The following is a 17522-nucleotide window of genomic DNA, read 5'->3' on the forward strand; positions in this document are numbered from 1 at the left end:
GGATGATACTTGAGTCCCTTAGATCACCTGGAGCAAAATACAAAAAGGTAAGGTAAATGTGACACCACCCCAGCAAAATGATTTTTGAACAGATGACCCCTAGTATGGTTGCAGCCAGTCCCTCCAGGATTTCACAGCCTTTTTTTGAGATTGTTGACCTGATTTTGTGGGAGCTTTTGTAAAAAATTGCGACAAAAGTTGTGATGTCTTCTGTATTTTTGTTGCAATGAAGTTGTGAGAGACAGTGAAAATTGCAAAACAAAGTTGTTTTTTTTAGTATACTTCTTTAAAAATACAAAGGAAACATGTTTCGGGGAGAATAAAACTACTCTGGGCTGAGTTTTCCTAGTAACCTTACCAAAAAGGCTCAGGATGGTGCAAATGTTGGTATAATATGAAAATGGCTGGTGGATTTAAGACAAAAAATAATAATTTATTGAATGAATCAAATTTGGACATATGTGTCAATGGCTTGTTGAGCTTTACATTGTTAATTTCCTAACCTGGCCTGGGACACACATTCGGTTTGATAAAGTACTTATTGGACTTCAACTTATCATTGCATTTACAATAACGAGCGTAGCTGTCCTCAATTTATGTCATCCTGTACGTCTCACCTCAGGTTTTTCCTGCATCCACCGTGTGTGTTTGTGTTTGTGCGCACGTCAGTCGTGGTGGGAACTGAGCAGCAGCCCTGCCCGCTGCAGAGAGCTGACAGGATTGAAACAGCAGCAGCTAAAAGTCGTTACAGCGTACATCGATGTACATATACAGGTTGGCAGGACGGTCATAAATGTTTTGCACGGTCTTTCGCTGTACGTGTTGTTGGTAAATGTGAGATGTTCGAGTCACATACGTCTCGTCTTCATATCAGAAACAGGGATACAGATACTGATGCAAAGTCTTGCACGTGGGACTGCTGTGATTGGTTGAAATCACGGGAAACTCAATTTTTTGATCAAATTTGCGATAAAGTTGCGGTGATTGGTCAAAATTGCGAGTCACACCGAATTCACGGTGATTGGTTGAATTTGCGTGAATTGTTGCGATTGCGACATCGCGAATCCTGGAGGGACTGATTTGAAATACACCAACAATGATTTACAAGGCTGCACACAAAATAGGCCAATCTATACATTAGAACGCCATCACCACAATTACCACGATTTCAAACAAACACAAAAGCTTGATAATTACACTTTGGGTTTCATCTGATTCTACAAGACAATGACAGTTTTATACGTTATTCAGTTCTAGCTGATGTTGCTACGGCACAATACACATCTTAAGTTCTCTCCACTTTGCTCATTTCCCCAAGCACCATTGCTGTCCAGAGAGCACAATCGGCTAGATTTTGGAAATCCAGTCAATTTTTTCCCCTCAAAAAACAGGAGAAGACAATAGTGATAAAAATAATAAGGTCAGAGTTTTCATTTATTCCAACTACTCCTAACCTCTTTAGGCTAGATTTCTTTCCCCTACATTCTCACACTTTACAGAGGAATCCAAATCCAAGGTGCAGTGCATTAGTAGTCATATTGTTTCATTGCAACAGTCACAGATGATATCTCTTTCTGCCACAGTTTGCTGTGTTGACAAGCTTTGCAACCTGAAAATCAGAACAGCTTCAAAAGTATTGTACCAAATGTGGCCTTGGCTATTCTCGCTACGTCCATTAGTAATACTGTAGATCCACTCACTCTATGTCACAAAGACTTACATGTTTACGTCCACTATCCATCTGCTCACAGCTCTTATTGTAAAAACAAATAATCCACCTTCACTTTCCACTCGGTGGCATTATGCATTCACCAGGTCGGCATCGTGTTTCATTCATACATTGATTGAGCCAGGTCTGTCAGCTTGAAGGTCTCAGCCACCTGTCTTGAGTGTTGCATCTTAGCCGACAGTGCCTCTAGAATATCATTCTGGTCCACGGCGGTGGCTGTCCGGTAAATGAACGTCCCCATGGACTCCAGACCCCGCATACCTAGATTCACCCCACAACCTGGAGGATGAAGAGGAGGATGAAGAGGCAAAGGACAGGGAAAATATAAATCACAGACATCATACATGCATCAAATAAAATCTATCTAATGATAAGAAGAATACTGCAGCCCTAAAGTGTATGGCTTAAAGCAACACCAAAGATTTATTTGTACCTTAAAATAATGTTTCCAAAATCATTTCAGTGGTTCATCAACTCATAACAGGGTGAACGGCACTTCTGCATTCGCTTTGCGGCCCTCGATCGGCTATAACCGCACTATGCAAGTTTGCCAGATCGGGTAGCGGATCTGTAGTTCAAATGAGACATACGACAGCGGTAAAGGACAATTAGGAGGACCGAAGAGGAAAAGTGCTTTGGTGTTGCTTTAAAGGTCCAATATGTAGGAATTTCTCCCATCTAGCGTTGAGATCATATATCGCAATCAACTCTCTCGCACTACGCAGTTCAAAGTACGTATTACAGCTACAGTGGCCTGCACACTTCAAAAAGCCGGTCTCTTGCTCTTTTCAATATCCTTTTTCTTTTTCTGGGTGAAGAAGAACTCCTGAAAAGACTCCTGTTCCTGAAATTTGAATACGGGTGGTCCTCCATGTTTCCTTCTTCAAACTTGGCGGGGCCAGGAAGCGACGATACCCATTAGCCGCATTAGCAGCACCTGTGAGTTTATCACGTGACAGCGAAAACGCGAAAGGCGGAGCAGTATGTCCTGTATGTCCCTTACCGGTAAACGTATTTCAAGATGCCGCATGAATATGCAGCGTCTACCCCAGTTCATGCAAATGCAAATGTAAAATTTCAAGCCAAAAGGAATAACACGGCAACACAGATTTTGATAATGAACAACTAAACACATTACACACTGGGCCTTTAAATGAAAAGAAAGCAGCGGCACATAAATAGAGCAGCATGGAGACAAAACCAGATATGTGTCAGCTGAAAGACCACTGAGTGCACCCATGAGTCACACACACACATACTGCACGCATAAAATATAATTTATCCTGTCCTTGCATCTCTTTTTATTCCCATCTCACTCTTTCTCACTTTGTCTCATTCATTCAAAGGGCTCTGCTTTCTCCTTGATGTTCTCACCTTCAGCAATACTTTGAGGATAGAAAAGATTGCACATATTGGAATTTTGTACTGTGTTTAGGGCAAATCCTCTTATTCTCAGCAATGCAATAACGGGTGAGTACCTGTGTCGAAGTTGAGGACGCGTGCCGCCTCCCCCTCCACAGTGACCGCCACATTGTCCCCCTCTATGTAGGCAGCACTGATGCGTCGGTGTGATAACTGAATCTCAAAAAGACGGCGGCTGCACTGCATGTGGTGGAGCGTCACGTCGTTGAGACGGGGCTCTATGTCCGTCTTATAGACATTGAAGGACTGGTGGAAAATGTTCTTCATGATCTGGGCAGCAAAACAGAGACGGATCATTTGTAGCATCATCATAGGTCCACTTCTCTAACTTCTAACCTCATCTTCTTGTAATTAATTAATCAATAATGACAATTATTAGTTGCAGCCCTAATTCAAACTTGGTCTTTTAACAGTTTACTGCAGGTTAAGAACAAGTCAAACTTCTGAAGTAACAAGTTTTGTTGCATCCTTTCTTCTATCTGTACCAACGCAACTGTGACTCACAAAAGCACTATGTCATTTTATGTTGATGTATGAACACTGAAGAAGAAAAGCTGCTGTGTTCCTTCTCATTGATTCCACAGTAATTGTGGGTATTGAGTAACAAGCCTCTCTCCACCATTGTTGCTCTTTCTCCCTGCTAAACTCTGCTCTTCTTGGACACATACTTGCACAGTCATCTGTTACCAAGTAACAGTGGATATGAATGGCCACCCACATAGCAACAAGCACTCCAAGGATGGTCTTGCTACCTGTGGATGTACGACACACTGCGGCTACAGGCTACGCATGACCAGAGCAGTAGCTGACATGAAGAGAGTATAAATAAAACACTGATTGCCCAGCGGTGGTAAATGCATCCACAGTCTGTTGTTGAGCACAGGAACAAACAATTTATTCACTGATGTGTAACAGCAGGGTACAGATGGCCTTTAAAAACACACACACACATGCGCGCGTGCGCACACACACACACTCTCTCTCAAACACATCCACAGACTTAAACACTCACACACTCACAAACATACACCCACATACAGACACTAATGAACTCTCAGAGTAGTGCACAAAGTACATTTGCTGAATAAAAGGCGAGGAATAAGTAGCTAGAGAAGGCAACACTGCGCTTTGGCCAGAGTTATTATTACCTGTCTTTCCCTGGCATTTACATGGAAATGCAGCTGCATATTCTTTACAACTAGAGTCAACAACAACAAGTACTAAACAAAGCTCAGAAAAAAGATTTGATCAAAAGAGGCTTCTCACAGAGGAGTTGGCTGTGTGCCTGAGGAAGCGAACCATCTTTGTGTCAGAGGCGGGGCAGGCGAGGGCCATGTAGCGATTTCTGAAGGTGCCATAGATCTTCACGTGGAAGCCAGGTTTAGCCGTGGCATTTCGGTGCTCTCGGGGAGCCTCCACTCCGTAAGCGGACAGGTCGAAGTAGAGGCTGTGGGCACGGATCTCAGGAGTGGGTACCTGCAGTTAAGAGAGAGAGAGAGAGAGAGAGAGAGAGAGAGAGAGAGAGAGAGAGAGGGGAAAACAAGGACCAGCAATGAGCTTAGTGTCATATTTGATATCATCATTTGGACATTAACAATATATCTGCTTACTAGTAAATCTAATTCTTAACATATGTGCATGCACCCTATGATGTTTATGTGGTGAAAAGACATAAACCATGTCTGCATGTGGGGCTATTCAGTGGTTCAATCTGGTAGTGACTCTCCATTTTCCCTCAAGCAAGAATTGATCAATTTTCTTTTCAATGAAATAAACCAGCCAAGTGGGATCCGGCAGCATTTAGCACAACCAAGGGAGAGAGAGAGAGTGAACAGAGCAGCGACTGCGAGGGGATGGAAGAGATGGTGGGGACAACCAGGTCATATCCTGGGAGGTAAATTCAATCACTACAGGAAATAGCCAGTGAGAAAAGGGGCCAATAAAAGGCAGACAAACAGCCACTAAAGTGAACGTGACATGAATGGTTATGGTGGCATAAAATAGCAAGGGAGACTATGATTGTGTTCAGATATTAGACAATACTAGGCTGGAAGCTTTTTTTTACCTCACCCTGTTTATTTTATCTCTCCAAACTAATTATTTCTTTTGTACAGATTGTACAACAGCAGGGATGTGATTTGTTTTTATCAGTCTGTCTGAACAATACTTCTGCCTGAATAAGGCCCCAAAGGCTGGTCGTCTGTCTGTGCCGCACCATATTCCAAATATTACACATTTCTCATTGTCTTTATTTCTTAATCTGCCGTTTCAGCCCATCGTCCATAACGTTACATCCTCATTTTAGTAGTTTTACGTGACTCATTTTAAGCCAATTCCTGATGTTTTACTTACCCTTACTAAGTACGTTTTCTTGCCTAAACTAAACTAGTTCTGTTTCATAACGTTAACTACGTGTTTACTACAACAACTGCACCTGTTTCATTAAATAGAACTGTCAAATGATTAAACCGCCAGCGTGTGGCTTTAAGAAGAACGATCACATGTGTCATTTGGGGAGTCTTTGAAAATCAACCTATAATGTTGTTTAGGTATGAGGATGTGTTGGCATTTTATATAACACAGTCAAAGAAAGACCTAATTAAATAAATGTTACTCTGTGGAAGTGTTCAATATTCATCTATTCAGTATTTTATGGGCTGACTCTTGGTAACCTCACTAAGTCATCATTCAAGGAACCATCTGCTTACATAATGTCAAGTGACCTTTGATGCGTGAAAAACATTGCAGCTGATATGGTTTGACCTCTTGATTCATATTCATCTGGCAGGGAACAGATTAGGAGTCTGGCCAGGGAGGCGTAATGAATTGCCACCTCCCTCCATCAGAACAGCTGCTCTTATCAAATTCAATGAGTAACTCAAAATAGGGACAATGTTGATGGTGACGAGATCCATGTCGGCTGTAATCTGGGTGTTAATATGAGAGTCAGATATTGTGTTCAGCTGGTATTGGCAGGTCCACATCACTGTTCAACTCAGCTTTATGAGGACAAATAAAGTTGCCTTCTATAAACTGTAATATCGTGCAATATCCTGTCTCTACTGCCTTCATTCTTAACACAAACAGTAACCTGTTGGTTATTGCCTCAGTGTGTGCACATGAGTGAACACATCCATTAGTGCGTCTGTCCATGTATGTGTACAGATTGTGTGTGTGTGTGTGTGTGTGTGTGTGTGTGTGTGTGTGTGTGTGTGTGTGTGTGTGTGTGTGTGTGCGTGCGTGCGTGTGTGTGTGTGTATATGTGGCTCCTGACCTGTCTCTGGTCTAGTCTCTCTATAGTTGCATTAGCTCCATAGGCATGGCAGGACTCCACAGTGTAGTCAGAGCTGATGCCCAGCACCGAGCAGGAGTCGCCACATGACCCATCAGCCACCACAATCACACGTGGCCACTCATTCCGTGGGATCCGCCGCAGGTATTCCTCCGTAAACTGAAACGAGAATTAAACAGAAAACAAACAAAAAACTGTTCATTGGATATTAAAATTTCATTTACATTATCTTAGCTTCATATTGTAAAATATTCAAATTTCGCATAAAATATGCACATTTTATGTTTTTCAATGCTGACAAGGGCTAGTTTAGACCAATGGGGAGCATGGGGGATAGCAGACATCCCTGTCGCGAGCCCCGCTTAAAGGGATACTTTACACTTTGGCGATTTAGCATTAAGCTTTGTATCAGTAGAAACACGGTAGTATTTTTGAATGACTGTGCTTCCCTCCCTCATGTCCCCCTGAGACCAGAGATCTCTGTATTGTGGGTCTGGAAAAAATCTTCCGATGATGTAAAACAACGATTTTTGCGTCTACAGCTACAGCCAGTAGTAGGAGCTACTACCGCATGTTTTCAACCCGCCCATAGGGGGTTGGACTGTTGTCTTTACACGAAGATTCCCGAACCAAAACGAGCGTCAGCCATCTTGAATCTTCGCTACTAGCTTCTCAGCAGAAAACTTTAGATAGATAGATAGATAGATAGATAGATAGATAGATAGATAGATAGATAGATAGATAGATAGACAGATAGACAGACAGACAGATAGATAGATAGATAGATAGATAGATAGATAGATAGATAGATAGATAGATAGATAGATAGATAGATAGATTGATTGATTTATTCATCCCGAAGGAAATTTTAAAACAACAATTATGTGCATTCAAACTACCACACATGTACCACCGGGATACATTGGTACAGATTGGAGACACTTTATTACAAACGGAATACTCGACACAGCTTCGCCCGCCTGTTATGGAGACCAGCGGTGTTGCTTGATGCCTCTGGCCGGTAAAGGGACATCATCAGCGGTGAACGTTGAACGAGTTTGCCGGTGGAAAGCTAACGCTAGCCGGCCACCTGTTCCATCAATCCTGCTTGCAAGTGTCCGCTCATTAGACAACAAACTGGACTACATCCAACTTCAACGAAACTACCAACACGAGTTCAGAGACTGCTGTGTTTTTGTTGTTGTGGAAACATTGCTGTATCGGATTATCCAGCTACCAGGCCGGCTGCTCTGTCGCCAGGTAAGACTAGTCGAGGTGGGCTGTGTTAACACGGACTGCCTGGTGCAGAAATGGGGGTGCTTGTATCCAACTAATTGCTAACTGCTGGTGGAGTTTGTGACTGTTAAATGCCGACCATTCTACATTCCACGCAAATTTACGGCTGTGTTTATACTCAGTATTTACAGCCCACCAAGCGCTAATGCTAGTAGCTATGTGTTAGCTGAACTTTACGGAGCCTATAATGTGTGCACTAAATGTAGCCTGTTTCGTATGTCGTTTTTATATAATGTCGTTTTTATATATTTTAAATGTGTAACACCACTTGAGCCACGGTGAAACGTGAAAAAAACACATTTTCTGGCTTTTCTCGGCCTAGAAGCCACCAATCACATTTCTACTACATAAGTGAGGTCAAAAGCCTTTTCCACGTCCACTGATAAAACTGCTGCCATTGTTGGAAGGTTTTTGGCTTCTTCTATTACATGAAATAGTCTATGTATATTGTCAGCAGCATGACGCTTGGGTATAAAACCTGATTGGTCGGGGTGGACTAGCTTCTCGATAAAGCACTCTAAGCGGAGAGCCAGGACTTTGGAATAAAGCTTAATATCAGTCCTGAGGCCTGTACTACGAAGCGAGATTTGGCGTTAATGAGCTAACTTCAGGTTCAACCCAGGGTTTTCTGTACTACGAAGGTGGATCACTTGTGATCGGGTTCAATCACCGTGGTAACTTATGCTGAAAACCTAACCTGGTCGGGAGCAGGTTAAGTTGGAGATCAGAGATCAACCAGTGTAAAAGCATCGCCTACTGACCAATCATCACTCGATAGATAACGGCGTCACCGTTCTTAGAAGATCAGGCGGAGCTCGGTGCGCAAAGAGAGAAGAGAAGAGAAAGTTAAAACATTTAGAGACCAACAACCCCGTTAGCATTCCCTGATGTGTATATTTATGAAATATATAGATTGTAATGGGAAGGAATTACATATCGGCTCGGCTTCTTGAGCCGTGTGTTGCCAATGCGCACATCAGTTTGAATTTTGTTTTTATATATTTTATTTGCTCTCACGATGGCTTCCCACTGCCAGGGTTGCAACTGAAATACTAGGCTAAAGCAACGACAGTTTATGGAAAGTGCGCAAGTGTAATTATGGTCAGATCTTGGTCCTGACTGATGGGAAGTGATATTAATAAGCGTTGTGATTTACGCATTTACAGCGTCGGCTATTTTTTCGCCAGCTTTCCTTCCTGTTTTAGGAAGCAGCGACTGTATTGCGTTTTGCCTGCAAAACCATGTCTGTGTTATTCATATTTATGTAGAATTATAATTTCCTCTTCTTATGTAAAATATGCGGCTCTGGTAGATGTTTGCGATTGGTCGTGCTGTGCAAACACCGCCTCTTTTATGTGAATGCACGCACCGCTGGATTGGGAAACCCTGGGTTGACTGAACTAGTTGTTAACCACCGTCGTGATACAGCTTATGCGGGACCGCGGGTGTTAGGTTAGGTGAAGCCGGGTAACTGAAAGAAATCCAGGACATGTTGATCTTTGCTTCGTAGTACAGGCCTCTGATGAGGCTGATGGGCCTGTAATTTGAGCAATCCGTAGGATCTTTACCCTTCTCTATGGCTGAAGTTAAAGCTTGTAAAATGGTAGGTCCTAATATGTCAAAATACTGTAGAAGAAGTTCTGATGGAATTCCATCCAACCCTGATGTTTTCCCTTTTTTAACTGTTTTTAATGCTGATTTATGTTCCTCTAAGGTTATTGGTTGACCCAGTTCTTCTGCCTCTTCTGGGTCGAGAAGAGGCAAGTTTAGTTCTTTTAGGAACTTCTGGCACTGTCTCGGATCCGGGTCGCAGGAGGACTCATACAACTTTGAGTAAAAGGACTGAAAAGTGGTGGTGATATCTTTAGGATTCGTTGCGATAACTCGGTCTGTGCGGCTGCTGTTGATAGTAGCTCTGGATTCGCTTTGTTTTAATTTCAGAGCTAGCAATTTGCTTGGTTTACAGCCGTGAAAATAGTCATTTTGCCTCACTCTGTGCATTATGAACTCAGCTCTCCTTAGCAGATCATTCAGCTCTGTTCAACTTGTGTCTAGAAGAGTTTGTGTAGATTTAGAAAAACAAGTCTTAAGAGATTGCTCTAACGATTTACAGCGTTCTTCCAACTCCGCTATCCTTGCCTCTCTTTTCCTCTTCAAATTGGCCGCAAAGGAGGATGTAAAATCTCTAATAAATCCTTTAGTTGCTTGCCATATATATGCAGGGGCAGAAACTGAGTCGGTATTAATTGATATAAATTCAGCCAGTTTGGTTCTAAATTCTGTATCAAAAGCTGTGTTCTGGAGAAAGGAAATGATTAAATTGCCATCTCCTAGATCTTTCTCCTAACATATCACAACGGAATGTGGTTATAAGCGTATTGTGATCAGACAGGATTGCTGGTTCTATTGCTATCGTGTGAAACATTGTCTTAAGCTCACTGAAGCACAACATATAATCAATCTTTTCTCGGCCTAGAAGCCACCAATCACATTTCTACTACGTAAGTGACCCAATTTAAAGATATATTTATCTTTCCACAGTGCAATCCATTGGTTGAGACTATGGCCATGGGATTCGCATATAAAGTATGCACCATGTCAATGAATTTGGCCCCCAAACCAAGCCTCTCCATTACTTGCCACAAGTAGTTCCACTCTAGGCGGTCAAAAGCCTTTTCCACGTCCACTGATAAAACTGCTGCCATTGTTGGAAGGTTTTTGGCTTCTTCTATTACATGAAATAGTCTATGTATATTGTCTGCAGCATGACGCTTTAAAACCTGATTGGTCGGGGTGGACTAAAATTTACACGCATACGTGTCTCGAGTACCCTACCGGATTTTGCTGACAAATCTGTAGCAAAGGGTGAACTGTTAGCTCATGTGATCCGTCCATATAGCGCGTCCTCCTCCTCTTCTAATTCCAGCCAGAAAACACCCGGCTCCGCAGCTGCAGCGAAGGCAAACTCTCTCCCTCCGTGGGTCGCTCCCAGGGCAGTGCGGCAGATAAACGCGTCCAAATTGCGTTCAGCGTGCAGCTCGTGTTGTATCCCTTCAGGCATCCGAAGCTGCTGGATCGTAAATGTGACGCAGTCAGATTGGTCCGGTTCACATACCATGATTTCCTGCATCTCAGGTTCTGCCCCGATGTGTTGCTGCGAGGCATTAATTTCGAAGAAAAAGTAATAGACCTGGTTACTTTGTGAAATACGGAGGTGGGTGTCGGAGCTCAGTCTCTTGCAACCATAGCGGCTGCTGGTCACGTGCTTCTCCAGCATCAATATTTAAAGATTCTGAAAATAAATTATTTTACTTTTAATCTAATATGTTTTACTGCTGATACTTCTAAAGCTCCTATTACTTACAATTTGTATTATTACAACTTTTACTTAACCAAAATATTTGATTTCTCCCTTTTCCACTGCCTATTAATCTGAGAAACAGGTGAGTTATATTGTAATATACCCTTACAAGCCATTAAAATGGGCTCCAGAGGTTGTGCTTGTCTTGGCAACAGTGCATCTCTCAGAGAGATTTATTATTATGCCTGTGTGTGCATTGCTGCCCCTCAGTAAAACACCAGATACTTGCCTGTTCAGAGGAAGAGACAGAACAGGACAAACCCTGGGGAAAGACTGACAGGATGAAAGAGAGAATAAAATGGCTTTACAGGGGCTATACTGGCTCAGAGCCTAAGAGATGTATGCTAAATCCATTTAGACTGCAGAGAACAGGTAACTTAAAAGATCCATTTTGCATTCTCAGACCTTTAAACCACTGACAGGCTAGGAGGGTGAAAAAAATAGTTCATCAAACACAATGTCCTGTCTAATAAAGGGGAAATGGCAAACTTGGCAGTGACTCAAAATGAAACTGAAGTTTGTTGTAATCAAAGACCCTTTTAACCTTGTCTAGCCATCTTCCAAAGGTTGGTGAGTCACTGGATAGCAGGGAGGACAGCAGCAGCTAACAGATATGACATTGTAGCTGAGGAGGAAAGAAGCTGCTGGCCAGAGCAACATCCACAGTGACACTCGCCCAACCTTAATAGAGCAGTAATAAAATGATGTCTGGTTTCCAGCAATGACACAAATATTCACTGAACATTTCATAACTGTTTGCCCACTCTGATTACTCTTTGCTTCCCTCCAAGGTTTTTGTGTTAGTAGGTTATTTCTTTGTCCTAAGTTGGTGTGTGTGTGTGTGTGTGTGTGTGTGTGTGTGTGTGTGTGTGTGTGTGTGTGTGTGTGTGTGTGCGTGTGTTATGAAGCACACAGTGAGAGCTATACAAATAAACATAACTTCTTTAATAAAACAGGGATAACATTCATGATTGTATCATAATGTATTAATCACAATGTGTGGCCACGTGCCAGAACACACAGCAACAGTTCATTTAATATGTGTTTGACTCAGGAATACCCTCAAAAAAATCTGTTGTAAAAATCTGTAATTAAATCCTTTGCAATCCAAATAGGATTAGGCTACGTTTTAAAATCCATTGTATTTTGATGATATGTTTGGATTGGAATGTGTTTACTATATTCTGCTTGCGCTTTCAACTGACCTAAAAACAAGCATTAATAATCCTCAGGTTTGGGGTCAGCTTACATAACACGTTATTTCAACTGATGAGGCCGCTTTCAGTCTGATATTATAATGTTTTATGAGTAGCTTTGGGAGAATTGTAGTATATCTACAGTATGTTTGTAAATAAGGAAATGGATATATATATAGTCATGTGAACAAATTAGGACACCCATGCTAAAGTTGACTAAAAAGAGGAATAAAAAAATCATCTTTAGGAAATTGATCTTAATGCCTTAATTAAAAAAATGAGGAAAAATCCAATCTTTAAGGACACCAATTTTCTTTGTGAATGAATAATGTATCGTAAATAAATAAATGTTCTTCCTTAAAATACAGGGGGCATAAGTAAGTACACCCCTATGTTAAATTCCCATAGAGGCAGGCATATTTTTATTTTTAAAGGCCAGTTATTTCATGGATCCAGGATACTATGCATCCTGATAAAGTTCCCTTGGCCTTTGGAATTAAAATAGCCCCACATCATCACATACCCTTCACCATACCTAGAGATTGGCATGGTTTTATTTCAGTTAGCCTAATAGCTGGTTTGATTATCCATTGAGAGATGATTTTATGGAAAGTACCCCATGCCAATCTCTAGGTATGGTGAACGGTATGTGATGATGTGGGGCTATTTGAATTGCAAAGGCCAAGGGAACTTTATCAGGATGCATAGTATCCTGGATCCATGAAATAACTGGCCTTTAAAAATAAAAATCTGCCAATTTCCAAAAGATGATTTTTTTATTCCTCTTTTTAGTCAACTTTAGCATGGGTGTCCTAATTTTTTCACATGACTGTATTATATATATATATAATGTATGTAATGTATATATGATGATGTCTGCTGCAGTATACATTTACAACTAACAATGACAAATGAATAAAATAATGTCTGGTAAGAAAAATGTCCTCTGTTTCAGGGTGCTTCAAGTAATTTTACAAGGGAAAGCTGGCTCATAAGGCTCTTAAATATCAGGAAGGGAAGGAATGAGCTATTAAATCAGAGAACAGTCTTGTTCTGCTTCTGATTGGACATAGGAACAGACATATCTGTCACCATCACTGCTGATAGCTATCAGACCCCTGCTGAAGTGAAGGCACACACCAGCCTCTTGTCTTTGACCGCTGCCACTTAGGGAGGATCAGGTTTTGACAGAATATGAAGGCAAGTCATTACAAAACGAGGTAGTGTGAGTCTCTCTCTACTCTCTACAAAGTCATCACATATAATTTCTGATTAGGGTTCTATGTATTATTGATCAAATTGCATGAGAGGAAATTGAAGTTGTATAAGATAGGACTTACAGCCTAGCTGCCAGACTAGCATGAGTATGAACCTACCTACCTGTTATTATAGACTGTTAAAAGCTTGAGGTGCCACTGTAGCAGGAAGGCCTAACAGACTGATTAATATTAAGTAGGTGAAAATCAGCGAGGAGGCTATACCTTGGTTCCCAGCTGCACCTTGACGTCCACCTTCTGTTTCTTCTGCTCCAGGATGCTCAGCAGGTACTCCTGAAACACGCCTATCCTGGTGAAGAAATGCTCGTTGTGCCAACAGCCCTCCATGTTATCAAAGTCTACCCCGAGTCCCAGCAGAAACTTCACACTCCGGGGATCCAGGGCGATCTGCTGGGGCCGGCAGAGCAGGACAGTCCGGTACCTCTCATCCAGCACGGTCAGTTTCAGCACCTTACCGGAGCGGACAGCGACCAGCGCGGCCGTCAGCCCCACAGGTCCCGAACCCACGATGAGCACCGAGATCTTGGCCCGCCACTCTCTAATGCCATCCAGGCTCACTTTCACCACCACATACACGGCCACTGCCACCAAAGTGCTCAGAGCAGTGTCATAGGCTAGAGCGCGATACCTCTCCTCTGCGTCTTCCCCGATGCCGCCAACTCCAGCATTTTCTGCCTGCAACCCGTCCATACCGCACGCAGGAATTATATTGAAATGTGTGCCAGCAGCTGTGTCCTCCCTTATCAATTAGCTGAACGTCCTCCCATCATCTATGCATTCACCAAAAGAGAGCAGCCGGCTTTAAATCCATGCACACAGCCAAACCAACCAGCCGGGACTTGCCACATGCGTCCTCTCCGCTCCCTCAGCTGCAAGTTGAGTTGTTGCAGCACGCAGCGCTCTCTCTCTCTCCTGAAGGACGGTGTGTGTCTGGAGAGCTTAGCGCAAAATTAGCTTTTTTAATGTATCAGCATTATTCGTGTAAATGTTTATATCGTCATATTTCTGCAAGTAGCAGGACCTCGTAAAGTCAATGGAAAACTAGTTGTAGGCATGTGATCGTCCCTTCCTAAAATCCAATAGCTGCTTAACAGCACACTGCAGGGGCAGGACAATGTGCTTTGGTTTTACTCTGAGAAACTATTGACACACACACACACACACACACACACACACACACACACACACACACACACACAATCCCAAAGGACTGATTACAAAGTGTAGAGACATCTAGTTCTATTTTCCAACAACAATGTTCCCTTAGGAATGTGATTTGAGATTAAGAAAAAGGCCAGAGATCTGCTTGTAGAAAGATTCACATCCTCTCCAATCTCTCCTGTCCCTGTGTTGTGTGTGGTTTCAATTTTGACTTTTGTTTCCTTTTCTTACCTCTTTTCCTGTCCCTGTCTTGTCCTTTCTGAACTAAAGGAAGCAGTGGACTTGAACATCCTTCACTATAGAAATGGCTCCTCAAGGCCAGTTTATATGAAAATGTCAATTTTTGTGGTGCTGCTGCTAAAAATGGATTGTAATGACACATTATTTTTCTCCTCTTAGCTGCCACCCTTGAATGACCCCAATGCATCTCATTCATCAAAAAGGTTTAGCATTTGAAAGAATGCTCTGACCCCATTTGAGCCCTGCTTATAAAATTTGCACTTAGAAGGTGGTAATGACATCAATTTACCTAAGTGACTCCTGATATAAGCCAAAGCCTCCACAGGAGACTGACAGGGAGGTTCACATTTGTCTCAACATCTGTGACTATGACAGCAAAGGGCGAAAATCCATTTAAATTGCCAGGGATCCAGAGAGAAAGTGGGGGGAGAAAGACAAACACACATACAATCCACATACTCCAGCAGTAATTGGTTTCTCTGCAGGTGCCTGGCAAAGATCATATTGTCCAGCCAGGCCAGATGAATAGAGAAATGAAGCTCTATTTACAGTTAAGACCTGCTAGCAATAGGCAACCAGGGACAAGGCATTTCCCAGGAAATTAATGGAGAGTTGTCACCTGGAAACATAATAAGCTGAAATATTCCATAATGGTGCACTGATGATCACTCTATAAAACTGAAATGTTGTTTTGATCTTAATGCAGAATGAGTTGAAAGGACGGCTTGTTAAAAACAAATACAAACACACAAGGTTCTAAGAACATACATGAACATTTATGTTTCTACATGTTTATGGGTAGATTTTTTTTATATATATATATATATATATATATATATACACATTGAAATTCATTGGAGTATCTCACCAGGTCTTCCTTACATGATGTACCACCACATAATACACTAGAAAACAATTAAGCAGCACTCTTGCTTTGATTTTCACATCGGCATGCTAATATATGCAGTTACACAGAGGCGATGGAGATAATCCTTAAACGAAGCCTGGGGATTTGAATGTGTTAATGACACTGAGTGGATCCCTCACACGTCCTCTGACACGCCTGAACAAAAGGTGCACAGAGAGCAGGTTTTTAATCAGCTTTCCCACATCATACAGCCAGTAATAGGGCCATGCATAGATCTGAGGTCATTAGAGAAAAGAAAAACTAATTTGGCCCCCACATAAGAAATACAAACCCTCACTGTTGTCAGGGAGTTCAGGCCGTATTAAATCAGCATATTCACATACAGGGTCAGTGCCAAGGGAATGGGATGAGGTCATCTTTTTGTTTGCAGTCATTACAACATCTTTGAATAGTGTGGACAAGTTGAAGTGAAATGAAGAAGACAATTAAGGGACTTACAGTACATGAATCAGATCACCATGTTTTTTAGATTCATTTTGTTTTGTTGCAAAATGCATCAATGTTTGGTGCAAGAACATGTAGCGTTACACATACTGTAACTGCAAACTTGTTATGGGCATAAACATCCAAAAACTGCAGCGTATCCAAAATGCTATGCCTTTTAAGTCCTGTTTCCTTCTCAGGGAGCCATTTATTCCCTTGCTCACCCTAAACAGCTTTTCCTGCACAACTGCCTCACCACTGTGCTTGTTCTAAGCTCGACATGTCTTCATAACGGTCCACTGCGTCAGTATGTATTTTGGACTGATCAGACTGACATCTGCCATAATGGGTTTCTCATGACCTGTCTCACTAAACTTGTAAACTTGATCTCGAAGTAAATTTTATGTTTAGAAATTTAATGTAGCTCCTTTTTAAAGCTATAATGCGTAGTTTCCGTCTCCCCCATGAGGAACCTTTCTGGTGGAATAGCAGTGGTGTGGGATCTGACAGAACACAAACTGATAGGTACAACACACAGAGGTTTCTGGTTAATTTACAATGAACTGAAAATACTTTCCACTGGACCACCATTCCAAGGCCTTGGCTAAGCAAACAGTGCAGCTGACAGTTATACAACACATTTGCCTGGACAAAAGTCAAAATATTTAGCTTAGTTTATCTTGAGGACAGGCAGATGGGTGGACAAACATAATGCGTCATTTCACTCTTGAATTCAAATGTTTCTGCACTGTAACTGTTAAAAGAAACAATTATTCTTCTCCTTTGCTGTGGGTTAGATGTTGGTGCTTGAAAGTTGGAAATTTCAGAGGAAAACCCAGCATTAATTCACAGTATTTGCGCTGCCAACTGTCAAGCTGTCCAGCTGAGTCTCAAGTTGTAAGGCGTTCAGAGCTGACAGACTGAAACGGTGACGTGGGCACATGGAGCCGAGCACACACTATGACCACAAGGAACAGATCAGATCACCATGGTTACTCAGTGTAATAAGGTCAGCGTGTGACGCTGGATGTTACCATCTTAGCAAACTACTGGAAGGTTTCCATCAGCAATCAGTTGTTGCAAATCTGGGCTTTTTATTTATTTTGCTGTCCAGAAGAGCACACCCATTACTTAATTGCCTATTTTCATCTGACTAGTTCATTCTTAATGAATCAATCAATCCAAAATGTTACTGAA

At 42.0% G+C, this 17522-nt stretch overlaps 1 protein-coding gene across 1 annotated transcript; it reads right to left on the bottom strand.

The window, feature by feature from the left end:
- Positions 1-891: 891 nt before the first annotated feature.
- On the bottom strand, positions 892-14653 carry LOC144521498 (uncharacterized). The gene is made up of 5 exons (XM_078256044.1): positions 13778-14653; positions 6426-6602; positions 4418-4627; positions 3208-3421; positions 892-2008 (listed from the first exon to the last, which is right to left on the bottom strand). Exons 1-5 carry the CDS (start codon positions 14261-14263, stop codon positions 1830-1832), a joined length of 1266 nt encoding a protein of 421 aa, XP_078112170.1. The 5' UTR covers positions 14264-14653; the 3' UTR covers positions 892-1829.
- Positions 14654-17522: the final 2869 nt, after the last annotated feature.

This window comes from Sander vitreus, chromosome 8 (assembly GCF_031162955.1).
Source record: "Sander vitreus isolate 19-12246 chromosome 8, sanVit1, whole genome shotgun sequence".
NCBI classification, from domain to species: domain Eukaryota; kingdom Metazoa; phylum Chordata; class Actinopteri; order Perciformes; family Percidae; genus Sander; species Sander vitreus.

Coding starts and splice junctions, on each gene's coding strand:
- LOC144521498 (XM_078256044.1), bottom strand. CDS start 14,263: ATGGACGGGTTGCAGGCAGAAAATGCTGGAGTTGGCGGCATCGGGGAA. Junction 3,422..4,417: donor GGCACACAGCCAACTCCTCT/GTGAGAAGCCTC, acceptor TTTGCTGCCCAG/ATCATGAAGAACATTTTCCA. Junction 2,009..3,207: donor CGTCCTCAACTTCGACACAG/GTACTCACCCGT, acceptor TTCATCCTCCAG/GTTGTGGGGTGAATCTAGGT.